This window comes from Cnephaeus nilssonii, assembly GCF_951640355.1.
Source record: "Cnephaeus nilssonii genome assembly, chromosome: 2".
Lineage (NCBI taxonomy): Eukaryota > Metazoa > Chordata > Mammalia > Chiroptera > Vespertilionidae > Cnephaeus > Cnephaeus nilssonii.
In genome coordinates, this window is record NC_137073.1 from 36,834,451 (window position 1) to 36,854,213 (window position 19,763).

General features: G+C 42.7%; 1 protein-coding gene across 1 annotated transcript; it reads left to right on the forward strand.

Moving 5' to 3' along the window:
* The first annotated feature begins 525 nt into the window (after positions 1-525).
* Positions 526-14,633, forward strand: ZNF394 (zinc finger protein 394). The gene is made up of 4 exons (XM_079787587.1): positions 526-562; positions 3,959-4,472; positions 6,844-6,964; positions 12,070-14,633. The coding sequence occupies exons 2-4, from the start codon at positions 4,020-4,022 to the stop codon at positions 13,146-13,148; spliced, it is 1,653 nt and encodes a 550-aa protein (XP_079643713.1). The 5' UTR covers positions 526-562; positions 3,959-4,019; the 3' UTR covers positions 13,149-14,633.
* The last annotated feature ends 5,130 nt before the right edge of the window (positions 14,634-19,763 follow it).

Sequence of the window (19,763 nt, forward strand, 5' to 3'; positions counted from 1 at the left end):
ATTTAAACAGCTCGGGCTCCTCCTTTTTCCTTGGAGTGCAGGCAGGGGGCGGGGTCGTAGGTGTCGGGAGCTGTTGCTAAGGCGACAGTTGCTAGCAGCCGATTTGCCGTGGAACTTGCGCTCCCCAACCCTCAACGCCCTACGCCCCAATTCGGAGTAGGGTCCGTAGCTTTCTGCAAGCCCACAGCTGTCACTTCTCTTTAATTTTGAACCCTTCGGTTTCTTCACATGAATCTCACCATTCCCCGCACCCCGTTTCCAGACACACCCACCTCTTTACCATCTCAGCTCTCTCTGTGCTAAAATCTCCAACGTTAAACTCGCGAGTCCCGGGAGCCAGCGGCTACCAGGACTACATCTCCCAGGAAGCGCCGCGTGAAACGTGCCCGCTAACCAATAGGGCCGCGGCTCTCTTTTCAGCCTCGGTTTCGCGGGCCTATCAGAGTGCAGGAGAGCAGGGAGGCATTTCCTCCAACGCCTTGAGCTGGAAGGCGATGTTTGGCGAAGTCCGTTGCCTTCAACCTTGGAGAGAATGGATGCAGAAACCTCGCATCGTTGCAAAGTAGGGAAATCATCTATGCTGGGCTTTCAGCCAAGAGGATCCCATCCTTAATAATTTCTCGTTTTTGTATACGTTTACAAAGCTGTTTGACAGGCAAGACAAGAGGCTTATCACCACTCTTTTACATATCGCCCAAATGAGGCTTAACTACTCCACTCTGAATCAGAAAGCACACATCCTTGGATCTACTGAAGAGTTATTTTTTAGTGTTTGGGATGAATTTTTCACCAATCAGGGATGAGGTTTGGAGACTGACTTGCTAGCGCTCCTTATGGGAATGAAGAAATTCAGAAAAATCCCCTACTATCTCCAGAGAGACCTTTAGCTGGAGAGGCTCAAATTGACAGGGGGTTGGGGGGCGCTGTATTTTTTAATAAATATATTTGTATTGATTTCAGAGAGGAAGGGAGAGGTAGAGAGAGATAGAAATGATACACGCCCCACACTGGGAATCTAGCCGCAACCCAGGCATGTGCCCCAAACAGGAATCCAACCGCAACCTCTGGTTCATAGGTCCATGCTCAACCACTGAGCCATGCCAGCCTGACAGAACATGAATTTCTGAAAGATTTTTTTATGAATCACTGATTAAATAGTAGTTGCTCATATTTTCTTTTGTTTTCCCCAAATTCCTATATTAATCTAGTGAACAAGTATTTATTAAATACTTGGTTGCCAATCACTGCTAGACACAGGGAACATTGCAGTCATGCTCCCCCTTCATGGGAAGAACAGACAGTAAACAAGAATTAGCAACACTGCCCTGGCCTGATAGCTCAGTTTGTTGTAGCATCATTCCATGCACTGGAAGGTCACTAGATTCATTGCCCAGTCAAGGCAACTGCGTAGGTTTCGGGTTTGATCCCAGGTTGGGGTGCATATGGAAGCTAATCAATCGATGTTTCTCTCTCTCTTCCTTCCTCTGTAAAAAACAAAAATCAATAAAAACATACCTTTGGGTGAGGATTTTTTAAAAAGAATCAGTTAAAATGTGGTCAGTGCTATGAAAATTCAAAACGTGATGCGCTGGGTGAGGTGGGTAGGAATGGATGATCAGGGAAGTCCTCTCTAAGCAGGACATATTTGAACTGAGACGTGGAGCATGAACGTAAGTCAGACTTTTCTTTTTTTTTGCATTTTACAGATTTTCATTTCTAATAAAATAAAGATTAAATAAATATTAATATTTAATATAAAGATTAAATAAATATTAATATTTAACATAAACAAAAAGCTCTTTGGGGGTCCTGAGACTAAAAAGTGAGAAAAGGGTCATGAGACTAAAAAGTGAGAAAACCACTGTGGTTTATCCCCAGCCATGATTGATCCATAAGGCGCCACTCTGATGGAATTGCAAACCACTCCTGTATAAGGTCCTGGCTGGGCTGAGGTTTTAGTCTGTTAGATCCCAGGAAGCTGATTGTTAGTGACCTGTTGGACATGGACTAGTTGGCTTATTTTCTTGTGTGTTTTTTTTTCTCCTCTTCCTCCTCTTTCTCTCCCTCCTCCCACAGATCCACTGCAGTGGGATCAGATATCAAAGAATATTTTTTATTTTTTTAAGTCACCAAGCGTGATGATTTTGCAGCCATCTCTGCCAACGAGGAGTGCCATATTGGCAACTACCTCATACGCAACATCATTGACAAGGGATCCTTTGGCGAGGGTAGGCTGGCTAGGCACATTGTCACCAGCACAGAGGTGGCTGTGAAAGTTGTCAACTGGCAGAGTTTCTCTGATGTTCTCCAAGAGATTGATTCTCTTAAGGAACTAGATCATCTTAATATCGCCAAGTTGTTTGAAGTCATTACCACCGAGCACCAAGTATATCTCTTCATGGAACATGCCAATGAAGGAACATTATCCGACTACTTAGAGAACTGTGGTCCCGTGACAGAAAAGGAAGCCCAAGCCCTGTTCCGACAATGACTATGAGGGGTCCATTACTGTCACCAGAGACACATCATACATCGGGACCTAAAGCTGGAGAACATACTTCTAGATGGTGAGATGAATGTTAAATTAGCAGACTTTGGCCTCTGTAGGGTATTTATGGAAGAGAAACTGACTACCTTCGGTAGCACTGCCCCCTATATGGCCCCCGAGTTCCGGTTCAAACTCTATGAGGGCCTGAAGGTGGATGTCTGAAACAAGGGGGCAGTGCTCTACAGGATGGTGACAGGAAAACTTCAATTTGTGGTAAAGAATTTTGAAGAATTTACTGAGTACATCTTGAATGGGTGCTTCTTTATACCATACTTCCTGTCTCTACAATGCCAAAAACTGTTATGAAAATTAATAACCCTCAACCCCAGCCAAAGACCAACCCTGGAAGATATCATGAAAAACCACTGGATCAACATTGGGCAGGTAGAGGAACTGAGACCAGACATAGAGCCACCCTGGGGTAGCCCAAATAATTAAGACCATGGGATATGAGCAGCATGAATATTGGAATTACAAGAAAAACATATAACAACATCATGGGCACTTACCTCCCCTTAGATAGCATGAAAACTAAGATTTGTGGCCTCAAGATCAGGGTAAGGCCCTGCCCCTCCTCTGACCCCAACATCAGTCTTTCCCCAACCCAGGGGGTTTCGGGCATCAGGGCAGAAGGGCAGAGATCCTGGACTCCACCACCCAGCCTAGAATCAACTATGCCCACTCCCGGAGGCAACCTGGAAGGAAGTACCACAGGGAGAAGGGAGAAAGGATGACCATTCACCCAGCCAGTGTGGAAGCAAGCACCACAACTCCCTTACCCAGCCTAGAATAAAGGACTGCCATCCGGAGCCCAGTCCTCCAGCCTGATCCCAGGAGGCTGTGAGCAACTTGAGGACAAGGACTCTGTTTTGCATCTACGGTGTTGAGCACGATGTTCTGTCATGTAGAAGATATTCTACAAACCTTTCTTGTGTAAACAAATACCACATGGGTGAATGTTTTTTACAACTCATTGTACAGTTGGATCTTTAACTTTTCCTAAAACAAAACTTTATTCACAGACAGTGTATTAAAGAATGACATTCAAGTTTTAGAAGAAGAGAACCGGTTAGTTCTGTAACCTGAAGGACTATAATCTCCTCAAAGCAAAGAATGCAAGAAGAGGGTCCCTGGAAGGGGCGGGCGGCAAACCACCAAGATTCATCCCAGTCCTCCAGGGCGCCTAGAGAGGTCCCGGAAATGCCCGGGAGGGTGTGTACCGCAGGGAGTCGGTGACGCACTTCCGGCCCGAGTTACTAGTTTTTGTTGATTTTTTTTTTTTTTTTTTTTTTTGGTCACGGGACGGGCGGTCCTAAGGGGCAAAGCTGGGGGTAGGAGGACTCCTGCAGGGGGCAGGGTGGATCGCGCCGCTCCCTAAGGAAGGACGATGAGTTCTGTGGGTTTTTGCAGGGTTTGCTCCCTTCTCACCTGAAGGCAAAACTCCGGAAAAGTCCGCGCGTGCTGAAGAAAGATGAGTTCGGGCTTGACCGCAAGTGAAGGCAGAGACGCCGAGGTGGGGGCGTGGATGGTGGCTGCGGGGCCTCGGGTCGCCGCGCCGCCCCTGCGTGACGGGCTTCTGATAGTGAAAGTGGAGGAAGACTCACCGGGAGTTCGGGAGTCCGACCCGCCTGGGGATTGCCTGGATCCCGAAACTTGTCGACAGTATTTTAGGCGGTTCCGTTATCAGGAGGTGGCCGGACCCGAAGAGGCGCTGAACCGGCTCCGGGAACTCTGTCGTCGGTGGCTGCGGCCTGAGGTGCACTCGAAGGAGCAGATCCTGGAGCTGCTGGTGCTGGAGCAGTTCCTGGCCACCCTGCCCCCGGAGCTGCAGGACCGCGTGCGGAGGCACGACCCCGCGAGCGGCGACCAGGCGGCGGCCATCGTGCGGGCTCTTCAGAGAAGGCTTGGTGGAACCTCACTCCCGGTGAGTGGTGCGCTGGTGGCGGGAGTGTGGGGGAATGGAGGTGTGTATGAGTTTCAGAAGGTTTTTTCCTTCCTTATTACATTTTGTGTGAACTTGAGAGCGTGCATACAACTTTTCCTTTCCGTAGGAAATAGTGACGAATCCATTCAGGAAATGATCCTTGAGTTAGAGACCGCTCAGCACAAAACCTACTCGAGAGTGTTGTTGACTCATTGTGAGACACCCTTCTGTATAACTACATTATTGGGGTAAGAAAGATGTCAGAATGCGATAACAGCAATGCCCCACCACTTTGAATGTGAGGTTCCCTTTTTACTTTTTAACGGTTTGGCGACTCCCTCCTCCCACAGTTGATAATAGTACTCCAGAGAGGAGAGAGAGGCTGGAAGTGGAGGGAATTATTGATCACACTTACGTGATGAAGCTTCCATAAAAGTTCCAATTGCATGGGATTCAGGGAGCTTTCAAACTGTAAGTGCATCCACTTAGTGGGAGAGCAATACACCCCAGCTCCATGGGGACAAGCTTCCGAGCATGGGACCTTCCCAGACCTTGCCCTATGCATCTCCTCTATCTTGTTGTTTCTGAGTTATAACCTTTTATAATTAACTGGTAATCTAGTCAGTAAGTTGTCTTTTGTGTTTTTTAAAATATATTTTATTGATTTTTTTACAGAGAGGAAGGGAGAGGGATAGAGAGAAACATCAATAAGAGAGAAACATCGATCAGCTGCCTCCTGCACACTCCCTACTGGGGATGTGCCCGCAACCAAGGTACATACATGCCCTTGACCAGAATGGAACCTGGGACCCTTCAGTCCACAGTCCGACTAGGGCTAAATAAATTGTTTTCCTGAGTTCTGAAGCTGCTCCGGGAAATTAATTTTGAACTCAGAGAGAGGGCCAAGGTTACCTCTGATCTAAAGCTGGTTGGCCAGAAACAGGTGGTGGGCTTACAGTTAGCATCTGAAGTTGGGAAGGGGGCAGTCTTGTAGGACTGATCCCTTAACCTGTGGGATCTGAACCCATCTCCAGGTACGTAGTGTCAGAATTGAGTTAAACTGTAGGATACAGCTAGCTGGTGTTGGAGAATTGTTTGACGTGTGGAAACACACATATCTGGTGTTAGAAGTGAAATAGTTTGTAATGAAGTATTAAGAGGAGAGAAGATACACAAGGGTGTGGTTTTCCTTTACACAGAGATGGAGGAGAGGCTGGGCTAGGGGAGAGGGTGTGAAATGTACTATACTCAGGTCCTGGAGACAGGAGGCACTGCATGCTACACAGAACCTCATGGGAAAGACACCAGGTAGTAGTCAGGAGGGTAGTCAGGAGGCAGATGACAGGAGCTAGGGAAAAGTTAGGCCAAAGTCTAAATTGGGGTTTCAGAGGGAAAGGAAGAGCATGGCAGGGTAAACAATAGGATTGCTTAGTTTAAATCTTCCAGTCAGCTGTAAATTATGCGGTGGTTCCTAGTCGCCTGGTACCTGACCTTGGGATGATGAAGGCAGAGGAATCTTGCCTCCTTGGGTGTGCAGGCCCCATAGAGAAGATAGGGCTCTCGATTAACCAGTCTCAACTGAACCTTTGCTCTGTAAGAATTGGCGTACACCCAGAGGAGACGTCTTCCCAGCCAGAAAGTTTTTTTATTAACATGTCAAAACATGGTAGAAAATTAAAAAAAAAAAAAAAAAAAAACCTTTCCCTGACATGGAGTGTGAGATCTTTGGAGTCAGTTTGTGAGACATCACTGGAACCTAGACGATCTCTCTGCACAGTTTTAGAAGCTTCCCTCTCTAAGAACTGTGGCTTTACCTTCTGTAAATAGTCTACTTATACTAAGATAAGCCATTTCAAAAGATCATCTTGTTGGGTAATCATCTTATTGTGCAATGGTCAAAGAAGGGAAAGGAAATTTTATTGAGTACCGGCTGTTGATGAGGTACCTTCATCTTCTTAAGACATACTTATATCCATTTCACACATGAGGAATCTGTTTTAGAGCCAGCCTTGGAATTTAGGACTCTCTGATCTGGTTATCTATACATTTTTAATCTACATCATATTTCCACTTTGATAAATCATAGTGATGTAACTCAAATTATTATTTTGATTTTACCCCCAAGTTAGTGTAGACAGTCCACAGAATGGCTTTTTTGGGATTGCAAGAGAACAGCAGCTTCTGTTTTTGGTCTTTTTGAAACTACCAAGTCAGTAAAAGATTCACTGGTAAAGGCTAACAGAAGTGTTTGTTTCTTCATTCTCAGTGCTTCCTCCTCAGTACTGCCGACCGAGTCTAGCCTTGTCCTGAGGCTAGTGGTAAGGCTATCCTGGGACAGCAGGTGCTGAGGGGAGGTCTCTTTTTGTTTCAGGGGTTGGTGAAGGTCAAGGATGTACCTGTAACCTGGGAGGAGTGGGAGCATCTGGACCCAGTTCAGAGGGACTTCTACAGGGAGGACATGCTGAAGGATTATGGGAACACAGTCCTACCAAGTAAGTGCCATGACTTTGCTTGTTTCTAGCTGTGTGTCCTTTGTGAAGGGTTTGCTTCAGTTTGATCCCTGAGCCAGTCTGCTACTCACAAAGAGGTTGAGAGTCCTAGGTTCTCTTTTGTGACCTTAAGTAAGACTTTTCTGTTCTGTATTGTTAGGCTTCTTGTTGTAATTCAGTTTCAATAAAATACATACAGAAAAGTATAAAAAATACAATGGACACCTGTGTATCTATCACCCAGGTTTATCAGATTTTAATATCTGCCATATTGGCTTCATTTTTTTTTTTTTTAATAAAAATGTGTTACTGCTATATGTGTATCTTCCTTGAAAGCTGCTAGCTTCCCTTCTTTTACAGAGGTAACCAATATCTTGTGGGTGTTTATCATTTCCATGTATGTTTTATATTCTTTCTACATATTCATGTAGCCACACTCACACACACACTATCTCTTTCCCTCTATATATGTGTGTGTAAACATGTATATAAACATGTAAATATATAAATGTGATTATATAAACATATATATACTACTTTAGCATGTTTTTATGGTATTATACACTGAGTGGCCAGATTATTAGGACCACCTGACGTTTGTAGGCAAATTAACCATACACTGCATCTTATGGGATATGGAAGCCAAAGGCCTGTTCGAACACCTTTGCTGTCTGCAGTTACCAAGGTAAAATGTCTCCGATTCGCACAGGAACACAAGGATTGGACAGTCCAGCACTGGAAAAATGTCATGTGGTCTGATGACTCACATTTCCAGTTGCATCATGCAGATGGAAGAATGAGAATTTCGTGGAAACAGCATGAAAGCATGCACCCCACATGCATGAGTACAACCCTTCAAGCTGGTGGGGGCAGTGTTATGGTTTGGGGCATGTTTTCCTGGCATAATTTGGGCCCTTTAATTCATATGGAACAACATCTGAATAGCACAACATACCTAAGTATTGTTGCTGATCAAGTTCATCTTATCATGTTGATGGCATATCCCAATGGAGATGGCTTCTTCCAACAAGACAATGCGCCATGCCACGGTGCTTGTATTGTGCAGGAGTGGTTTCAAGAACATGAGGGAGACTTTACCTTGCTTAGGTGGCCCCCGCAATCACGAGATCTCAATCCAATTGAGCATTTGTGGGACAAAGTTAAAAGAGCCATCAGGCAATTGGTTCCACAATCATCAAATCTCACAGAACTGGACAGTGCTATTCATCAGGCATGGTGTCAGATTCCTCGCATCACCTTTCAACATCTCGTGGAGTTAATGCCAAGAAGAATTGCCGCAGTATTGAAGGCAAAAGGTGGTCCAACGAAGTACTGATGGGGTGGTCATAATAATCTGGCCATTCAGTGTATATTACTGTATGATTTTATTGCACCTTGCCTTTTTCCCAACACTACATTTTGAGATTTATCCACGTTGATATCACTCTAGTTTATTCATTTTAACATCCGTATATACATTGTAGAATATTCCCAAGTTCATTTATCCATTCTCCTGTCAATGGAGATTAAGGCTTCCAGTTTTTCACCATTACCAACAGTACACTGAACATTCTTGTGTCTTTCTCTCTGTGGTCATATGTAGGAGTTTCTGATAAGAATATACTTAGGGCCGAAACCGGTTTGGCTCTGTGGATAGAGCATTGGTCTGCGGACTGGGGGGTCCCGGGTTCAATTCCGGTCAAGGGCATGTACATTGGTTGCGGGCACATCCCCGGTGGGGGGCGTGCAGGAGGCAGCTGGTCGATGTTTCTCTCTCATCGATGTTTCTAGCTTTCTGTCCCTCTCCCTTCCTCTCTGTAAAAAATCAATTAAAAAAAAAAGAATATACTTAGGGATATTTGCCTATCTTACTGTCCAGAAGAATACAAGCAGTATACAAGAATTCTTTCTCCATATCCTTGTCAACATTTGGTGTTCAGCTGATGGCATGATGTCTTAACATAGTCGTCTAAGTATTCCCTTTAAAAATTGAAGAGCCCAGCAGGCGTGGCTCGTGGTTGAGTGTTGACCTATGAACCAGGAGGTCACAGTTCGATTCCCAGTCAGGGCACATGCTGGATTGTGGGCTCGATCCCCAGTGTGGGGTGTGCAGGAGACAGCCAATCAATGATTCTCTCTCATCATTATGTATCTTTTTAAAACATATATATTTTATTATATCCTATATAATAAAAGCCTAATATGCTAAGTGTCCGGTTGACCGGTCAGCCGTTCAACCAATCAAAGCGTAATATGCTAATGATATGCTAAGGCCACTCAACCACTTGCTATGACGTGCACTGACCACCAGGGGGCAGATGCTCTGACCTGTAGGTTAGCTTGCTGCTGGGGTCTGGCCGATCGGGACTAAGCGAGACTGGCGGGACATGCCCTGGAGCCCTCCCAAGTCCTTCCCCGGCCCCAATCATGCACCGGTGGGGTCCCTTGGCCTGGCCTGCACCCTCTTGCAATCTGGGACCCCTCGGGGGATGTTGGAGAGCCAGTTTTGGCCTGATCCCACAGGCCAGGCAGATGGACCCCACTGGTGCATGAATTCGTGCATGGGGCCTCTAGTATATTTAACGTATATATTAAAAATAAATAAATAAAGGGAGAAGGAAAAAAAGATTAAAAATATGAACAACAAAATGGTAATAAAAACATATCAACAATTGAATCTAAAAAAATACTATCTACATTCACCCACATATTGAATAACTTTTCTTTTATAGCCTTTACACTTTCCTTTTACAGTTTTCCCTGGAATTAAAAATGCCTCATTTTGCATGTGCTTACTCTTCTAACTACTGAACACTAGTTCACTCACAAGCTTTCTGTTAGAAATGCAAAACTCCTTTCAGCATGTTCACATATATCAGATATGCCATCATTTTCCTATCCCCTTGGAGAGATTCCCCTGAGGCTTCCTCTGCTCCAGTGTGAATAGGCTTCTTCTCCAGACCTGTTGACTCCTTTACTATCACCCTGGGAATTCTTTAATTTCCCCCCTGGATCCCATACAATTTTCTTCCTTCATTGTAACCCCTTGATTTGATGGAGAACTCTTCTAGTGTGTTCCAGAGAACATATACTTGAGAGCTAAATTTTTTGAAACTTTGTCAATGTCAGGAAATATATTTAGTCCTCTCTTACATTCGTATTATAGTATGGCTGGATATAGCATTCAATATTAGAAATAATATGTTTGAATTTTGAAGACTGAATTTTCTGGCCAGCTTGCCATGTTGCTATTGAGAAATCTTTTGTCACTGTGATATTTTATCCTTGGCATACAATCTGTTTGTCCTGTGTAGAAGCCTTTAGAAGCTTTTCTTTATTCCTGCTACTATGAAATTTCACAATGGATATGGCTTAATGTGAGGTAGGTGTTTTTCCCCTCCATTCATTGTTCTGAGTAGTTGGCAGGCCCTCATAGAAACCCATATCTTTGAGTTGTGAGAAATTTTCTATAGTATTTTTTTATTTATCTGTCTACTTATTTTTATCTCATTTTTACTATGTTGTAGCTGGGATTTCTTTCATTTGGTTGATGGAACTCATGAACTGATTCTGTCAAGTCCCCTGATCCCCTTCCTATTTCTTTATCTTTTATTTTGCTTTCTAGGAGGTCTCCTTAGCTTTATTTTCCAACAAATATTTCAACAAGAGATTATTCAACAAGTATTTTATTGAGTATCTGCAGTAAACCAGGTGCTATTCTAGATGGGGATACAATAAGGCAGTGGTCGGCAAACTGCGGCTCGTAAGCCACATGCGGCTCTTTGGCCCCTTGAAGTTTTAGCAAAGGCCAGGTTAGGAGTACCCTAATTAAGTTAATAATAATGTACCTACCTATATAGTTTAAGTTTAAAAATTTTGGCTCTCAAAAGAAATTTCAGTCGTTGTACTGTTGATATTTGGCTCTGTTGACAAATGAGTTTGCCGACCACTGCAATAGGGAATAAGCCTATGAAATTCCTGCCATAAAAATTTCTGCCCTTGCCCCAGCCATGTGGCTCAGTTAGTTGGAGCATCATCCTGTACACCAAAGAGGTTGCAGTTTTGATCCCTGGTAGGGGCACATAATGGGAGGCAACTGATCAATGTTTCTCCCCCTTCCTCTCTAAAAATCAATAAACATATCCTCAGGTGAGGATTAAAAAAAAAATTTATTTTTCTGCCTGGAGAACATAAGCTTTGGAGCCAGTAGTTTGAGCTTGAGGAGAAGACAGTACAATGGGTTTTTACAAATTAGTGTGTTAGTTTTCACTTGATTGTCCTGATATGCTAATGGTACCTGTCACCTGTTCTTTAACTGTGCCTGATGTCCCTGATCCAGAATTTATCTGGTCTGGCCTTCTTGGAGAGTAAACTGTAAGAATTTTGGATTGGGGGATAAACTCTGGTGTCTTGACGGTTCCATTATAGACTTTCAATCAGTACTAGATATAGCTCCCACACAGACTCTGCCTTCAGACATTGGAGGTGCCTGGTATGTCTAATACAGTAACTCATCATGAATAGAATTTCTCTTTGTCAAACCATCCTTCAGCCATAGGATAAAAGCTATACCACCTCTCTTGACACCCTTCCAAATTTGCCTGTCATAATATGGTGACTCATAGAACAGTGGAGTGGGGCACGGGGATAAGAGATGGGTTGATGGGTGCAGGCACAAGTATAAAAGCAAAGAAATGGGGTTTGTACAGGAAAATGTGAACACATCTGACAGGTTAACTAAAACAATTCAACTTCAGGAGTGGTTTCATCGAGATTAAAAAGGTTATTGGCCGAAACCGGTTTGGCTCAGTGGATAGAGCGTCGGCCTGCGGACTGAAGGGTCCTGGGTTCGATTCCGGTCAAGGGCATGTACCTTTGTTTGCGGGCACATCCCCAGTAAGGGGTGTGCAGGAGGCAGCTGATAGATGTTTCTCTCTCATCGATGTTTCTAACTCTCTATCTCTCCCTTCCTCTCTGTAAAAAATCAATAATATATATATATATATATATTTTAAAAGGTTATTAGTAGGGCTGTTTTTCTGCTAGCACTCGTTTATTTCACTCTTGCACAGGATGAAATGTCATCAATTTGTATTTTAATGTTTCAGGTTTGGAAACCAGAACAGAGAACAAAGAGTTGATTCCAAAGCAAGAAATTCTAGAAGTAGAGCCACAGATGCAGCTACAAGAAAGGTCCCAGGGGAATGCTCCCCTGTTGTCCAAATGTGGTGACACCCATGAGGAGATGGTAGAAAAGCACTCAAGAAACCCTTTATTCCTGAAACTTGAAAATTCTCCTGAGGAGCAAAGACTCACCAGCACCTCAGATCTCAAGAATGTTCCCACAGAAGAGGGAGACTCTAAAAATAATGAAATTGGGAATAGTGCCAGAAGTTCAAACTTGGTTCTTTGTAGGCATGGCCTGACAGCAGAGAGGTCTGTTAATGGTGCTGAACGTGGCAACAAGTGCAAACAGAGTTTAGATATAGTGAAACTTCAAGTGGTGAAACCTCACAAATCTATTGACAATGTGGAAAATTTCCATACTTCAGGCCTTTTTCAGGCCCAGAGGCAGCTCCGTGAAGAAAGACCTTATAAATGTGATAACTGTGGAAAGGGTTTCAAACAGCGTTCTGACCTCATGAAACACCAGAGAATCCACACTGGGGAGAAACCCTATGAATGCAAAGAATGTGGGAAGAGCTTCAGTCAGAGTGCTGCCTTGATTAAACACCAGAGGACACATACAGGGGAAAAGCCATACACATGTCCCAAATGTGGGGACAGCTTCAGACAGAGCTCACATCTCAATCGGCATCAACGAATCCACATAGGAGAGAAACACTATAAATGTACTGAATGTGGGGAGACTTGCCGTATTTCCAACCGTTTTAGACATCAGAGAATCCATAAAGGGGAAAGACCCTATACATGTGAAGAATGTGAGAAAAGCTTCAAACGGTGCTCTGACCTCTCTAAACATCAGAGAACCCACACCGGGGAGAAGCCTTATGAATGTTCTGTCTGTGGGAAACGCTTCAGTCAGAGTGCAACCCTCATTATACACCAGAGAACTCACACTGGAGAAAGACCTTATAAATGTCTTGAATGTGGGGAAAGCTTTAGACAGAGTCCACACCTTATTCGACACCAAAGGATCCACAGAAATAAAGCTCCATCATTTTGACATGATTCTGCATGAGCTGTTTTCTTTCATTTTATTATTGCCCTGAAACTACATTCTCTGGCTTTTGGTGTATTTCAGTCAATTGTGGGTCATATTTCCTTGGGCATCACAACCAAGATAGATTCAGTCTGACTTAAATTTCAAGGCGTAATGTTCATAGAGTATTGCTATGAAGGAGAAGCATGTAAGTTGGGAGCCCCTCCACCAGACGGACCTGTGGAGGAGACTTCTGAGAAGGGTGCAGCAGTCTGTCCTTGTCTCTCCACCCTTCTTACCTCTGCTGCTCTTGGACCAAATCGTCCACATTCCCATTACTTCCCCAAGAATTCATTTTAGTAACTTACAATTATCTTTCTATTTAGATGGTAGAGAGGATTTCAAGTACTTTCTCATACAAAACACCTCATACATTCAGTTCAGTGAATACAAGAGCCACTCTATGTTTTTGACTTTTAAAATATTCAGTTTTGCAGAGTCCCTCTTTCCCATTCTTTCCCTATTGTGTTAAACTGTAGGCACAAATAAAAACTTGGATTAGAGCCTAAATCCATCTTTTTCTCTTTAAACTAAAGGGATATAAGCACATTACTGGATATTTGGGAAAACAACAAGGGAGAAAATGACCCATACTCCCACACTCGATCTGTTCCTGGCATTTACAGTTAACCATTGAACTATGTGAGGGTTAGGGGTGCCTATATCCTGCACAGTCAAAAAATCCATGTATAACTTGACTCCCCCAATATTTAAGTCATCCCTAGATATCCATGGGGATTGGCTTCAAGACCCCTGCAGATGAAAATTTGCATATGCTCAAGTCCCTTATATTAAATGATGATATAGGAAAATGCATATAATCAGCAATCTATGTTTGCAAATTTCCAACCACAGGTTGAAAATACTGTCTTCTACCTGCAATTGGTTGTATCCACGGATGTGAAACATGTAAGTACAGTGTGCTGCCTGTATATTTATTGAAAAAGTTTGTGTATAAGTGGACCTTTGCAGTTCAGACCTGTGTTGTTCAAGAGTCGACTGTATTTCCTTCTGATTTTTTCTGATACTTTTGTATAATAAAAATTAGTTTTTATATTTTATGTATTTAACATTAGGTATTAAGGATTTTACATGGTTTTTATAACCTTTATGCAATGGCTGCATCATAGTCCAACAAGTGGATGTAACAATGGAGGCAAGGCAGTATGTAGTGAATGTTAATGTAATTTTGGCATCATTTGGATTCTCTAGAATCTAAGGTTCCCAGGTAGAAATCTGATCAGCGTGTGAGCTATTTTTGGCTTTCAATACAACTTCCCAATTTACCCTGAAGCAAACACCAATTATGTTCTATTATGAGAGTTCTACTCTAGCATTGTCACTTTACCTCGTATTTTTTTCCTAAATGTACAATAACTGAAACCAAAGTAATTGCCTTTCAGATCTCACCTCCTTTATCTTGGATGTGGTAGAATAGTAGTGTGTGCTTTCTCCTTTGACCTTCCTTACAACCAACAGGAGGGACTATGAAAGGGCTGGCCTAGGTATCGTTAACTTTTTATTTAAATGAGATTCAGTATTAAGAAAAGAACTGAGGATGAGGCAATGATAAAAGTTTAAGCAGGCCATGAGCTGTATCACAGTGGTATTTTCTCCAAGCTTATCAAGGATATTTTCCCAAAGTCAGATAGTAAGTGATAGTTATATAGTATATAACCTGGTACAGGTTCTGATCCTAGTGTTCTTTTTACTATAGTAACTCTGCAAACTTAGAATGAACTGTCCTCCAATTTTAGTTTTTATCTACCTTCTAGAGACATTTACTGCTACCTATCTACTACTTGAATTTCCCACATATATGCCTTTGGTCAATATGTTTCCTCTGCTTTTAATACCATCTTCCTTTCCTTGGTCCCTAAATCACAAATAACAAAGGAAAAATTCCACTCTCATAAAACAAGTTAAAATTTTTGCTTCTCAAGTATCCTACCCCAAAATGTTTTCTTTACTAATACTATCGGTAGGTTTTGTTTATTGTTTACCATACCAACTACTGTATACAGTAAATTCATGTGTTTATGTAATCTCTGATCCCTATATTATGAAGGGTGAGTATCTTAGTCTGCTCTAATGCCATAAAATATATATATATATATATATATATATATATATATATATATATATATATATATATATATAACAGACTGGGATGACAAATAGCATTTATTTTCTCAAACGCCCCAACTAGGGCTAGGGACTAAAAAATCCGGATGTTGGCAGGGTTGGTACCTTCTGAGGCCTCTTTCCTTGGCTTATACATGGCTGTCGTTTCCCTATGTCTTCAAGTGGTCTTCCAAATTTCCATTTCATAAGGACACCAGTCAGATAAGATTTCAGCCCACACTAGTGACTTCATTTTAACTTAATCACCTCCTAAAAGGCCCTGTCTCCAAACACAATCACATTCCGAGGCACTATGATTTAGGGCTTCAACATACACATTTTGACATAAAACACAACTATATCCGTACCAGAAACTGCTAAAAGACCAAGCTTAGTTATTTGTTTAATAATTCATTCAGCTTTTTTTATTGAAACACTTCAATTCTTTTGGAAAAAATATAGGTTGTCTTTTTCTGATCTCAGATTAGTGAAGAATATCTTAAACATGTATTAAGTTAACTTATGATAACAGCTCTAAAAAATACCCCAAAAGCTATAGTTGTTCATGTCTCGCTCCTGTAAGTTTAAGGCACATATACATGCCTGGCAGGGTGGCTCTCCTCCAAGCCATCAGTTTAATGGCAGCCCTGCCATCTTCATTACATGGCTGTCAAAATGCCCTGGGTTTTCTAACCTAGTCAACTGGAAAGAAGAAAAAGAGCACGGAGGTGTCAGAGCTTTCATGGGCCTAGCCAAGAAGTGGCACACATCACCTCTACTCATTCTCTTTTGGTTAGGACTCAGTCACCTAGACATGTTGAACAATACAATCTGTGAAATGTGACCTAGCTGTGTGCCTAGGAAGAAAAATACATTTCTGATAAGTTGGTTGCAATCTGAAACAAGACTCAAAAAGCACTATAAAAGACTGACAAATTCAACTACATTAAGATCAGGAAAAAACAAAATAGAAATCACAGCCCATGATAATGAAAAGCTGCTCGGGCCTAAACGGGCAGTCGGACATCCCTCTCACAATCCAGGACTGCTGGCTCCCAACTGCTCGCCTGCCTGCCTTCCTGATTGCCCCTAACCGCTTCTGCCTGCCAGCCTGATCACCCCCTAACCACTCCCCTGCCAGCCTGATTGATGCCTAACTGCTCCCCTGCCAGCCTGATCGCCCCCTAACTGCCCTCCCCTGCAGGCCTGGTCACCCCTAACTGCCCTCCCCTGCAGGCTTGGTCCCCCCAACTGCTCTCCCCTACAGGCCTGGGTCCCTCCCAACTGCCCTTCCCTACAGGCCTGGTCGCCCTCAACTTCCCTCCTCTGCTGGCTTGGTCACCCCTAACTGCCCTCCCTTGCAGGCCTGGGCCCTCCCAACTGCCCTCCCCTGCTGGCCATCTTGTGTCCACATGGGGGCAGGATCTTTGACCACATGGGGGCAGCCATCTTGTGTATTGGAGTGATGGTCAATCTGCATATTACTCTTTTATGAGATAGGATAGAGGCCTGGTGCACGGGTGGGGGCTGGCTGGTTTGCCCTGAAGGATGTCCCGGATCAGGGTGGGTGTTCCCTTGGGGCGTGGGGCGGCCTGGGCGAGAAGCCTGTGGTGGTTTGCAGGCCGGCCACGCCCCACGGCAACCCAAGTGGAGGCCCTGGTATCTTGGGTTTATTTATCTTCTACAATTGAAACTTTGTAACCTGAAGCGGAACCAAGCCTTCTGCTTGCTCCTTGGTGGCAGCCATTTCTGTGGGAATTTATGTATCTTCTATAATTGAAACTTTGTATCCTTAAGCAGAGGCCTGGGCTGGCCAGGGTGTGTGGAAAGCTTGGCTTCCTTCATTGCCAGGGAAACCCAAGCCTCCCTCCTGCTCTCTGTGGCTGGTAGCCATCTTGGTTGGGTTTATTTGCATATTCACTTCTGATTGGCTGGTGGGTGTGGCCTGTGGGCATGACCTGTGGGTGCAGCAGAGCGATGGTTAATTTGCATATTACTCTTTTATTGGATAGGATAGTATATGTGCAAATTAAGCCACAATTAGATACTATTTCACACCTTACAGATTATCAAATCTTTAAAAATCTGTCAGGCCCTAGCCTGTTTAGCTTAGTGCAAAGAGTGCTGGCCTATGGACTGAAGAGAACCAGGTTCGATTCCAGTCAAGGGCATGGTTGTAGGCTTCATCCCCAGCCCTAGTTGGGGCGTGTGCAAAGGAAACCAATTGATGTGCCTCCCTCAAGGCGATGATTCTCTCTCTCTCTCTCTCTCTCTCTCTCTCCCCCTTCCTACTCTCTCAAAAAAATCAATGGAAAAATATCAAGTGAGTGTTAACAAAAAAATAATAAAATCTGTCAGAACCAAGTATTGATAAACACAGTGGTGGGCACTCTCATCTATTGCTGTTGGGTATGTAAATTGTTTCATGTATTATAGAAAGTTTGGCCCTGGCTGGGTTGGCTCAGTGGATAGAGCCTCGGCCTGCAGACTGAAGGGTCCCAGGTTTGATCCCAACCAAGAGCACATGCCTGGGTTGTGGGCTTGATCCCCAGTAGGGGGCGTGGAGGAGGCAGCCGATCAATGATTCTCTCTCATTGATGTTTCTATCTCTTTCTCCTTCTCCCTTCCTCTCTGAAATCAATAAATATATTTTTTAAAAAAGTTTGGCATTACTTATTGATTTTAGAGAGAAATGATTGGTTGTCCCATTTATTTATGCATTCATTGGTTGATTCTTGTATATGCCCTGACTGGGGATCAAACCTGCAACTTTGGTATATCGGGACAGCTCTCTAACCAACTGAGCTACCCAGCCAAGGTTTGGCATTACTTATTCAGGCTGAAAAACGTATGTATCTTATGACTCATCATGAAAATATATCTATTTCCAGGTCTTTTCATAGGGAACTAAGAGGCATGTTGACATGTTGTTTTGTAATAGCCCTAAAGTGGAAATACTCTAAAAGCCCATCAACAAAAGAATAGATTTATAGCCCTGACCAGTTTGGCTCAGTGGATAGAGCGTCGGCCTGTGGACTGAGGAGTCCCGGGTTCGATTCCGGTCAAGGGCATGTACCTTGGTTGCAGGCACATCCCCAGTAGGGGGTGTGCAGGAGGCAGCTGACTCTCTCTCCCTCTCCCTTCCTCTCTGTAAAAAAATCAATAAAATATATATATTTTTAAAAAAGAATAGATTTATAAGTTGTGGTATACTCCTACAAAGAAATACTGAGCACCAGTGAATATGACTGAACCACAGCTACACAGAAATATTGATTCTCAAAACACATGTGCAGTGAAAGTACAAAAGTATTCCATGCGTGTAAAATTCCAAAATAAGCAAAACTAAATAATGTAATGTCCAGACATGAGTAAATAGTATGTATACATTATACAAAGGAATGATTAACATAAAACTCAGAATATTTTATTTGTTAACCTTTGGTGAAGAGAAAGGGAGATGAGTTTAGAGAGATTGTAAGGGGTTTTGTTATTCTGAAAATGACCTAATTCTTAACAGGATGAAGATGCCTGGGAGGTTCTTTTTATAATTATTTACTGTCACTTATCTTCATATACTTTTGCATTATATTATTTATTGTGAAATAATTGTATCCAATAACTGGATATACTAATTAGTTTATTATGAAATATTGCTAACAAATAAATAAAATAGCCTAGTTTTAAAGAACATTCACATATGTACCACACAGATTTATCCATTCTTAACATGCCAGATTTGTTTCAGATCATTTTTTGCAAATATGTTTTTATTGATTTAAGAGAGAGGGAGACAGAAAGAGAAACATTAATGATGAGAATCATCAATATGCTATCTCCTACACGCTGCCTACTGGGGGTTGAGCCAGCAACCAGGCATGTGCCCTGACAGGGAATGGTTAAAACAACTCTTTAAGCAGTTTTATACTGTCCCTTCTTTCCAGTTAGAGACTTGTGGATATGAGGGATCCTCTTCCTCCCATCATTGTATTGGAAATGGGGAAGAAAAAATAATGGGGATGTGTGGAGTTTTAAAAACACTTAAATGGAAAACATAGGTAATTACTATAGACCTGATAAAAGGAACATTTGTACATTCTTAAACTTGAAGTTTGATAAAAGTAACTTTCCATGTGGCAACAGTTGTGTTGGCTAGGTTTCTCCCATGTGTTTTATACAATTTGGAATTGATAAACCATTTTTATTTTGCAAAAAAGAATATGCTTGGAGTAACTGTGGGAATGAAAGGATATGGCTCCTCAAGGATTATATATATATATATATATATATATTTTTTTTGTTAAGGATTATTTGACACTTTTTTAGTACAAGCCATTTACTTGTGGGAGAGGGCTGAAACACTGGTAGAGGAGTGAAGAGACAAATAAAGGAACACAGCTGATAAGACAGCTGCCATTGTAAGTGAATGTGTATAATCCCATGGGAAAATCTGAA

Excerpts from the sequence above, each read along its gene's own strand:
- ZNF394 (XM_079787587.1), top strand. The coding sequence starts at position 4,020 with ATGAGTTCGGGCTTGACCGCAAGTGAAGGCAGAGACGCCGAGGTGGGG. Across the intron at positions 4,473-6,843 it reads TTGGTGGAACCTCACTCCCG|GGGTTGGTGAAGGTCAAGGA; the intron begins GTGAGTGGTGCG and ends TTTTTGTTTCAG. Across the intron at positions 6,965-12,069 it reads TGGGAACACAGTCCTACCAA|GTTTGGAAACCAGAACAGAG; the intron begins GTAAGTGCCATG and ends TTAATGTTTCAG.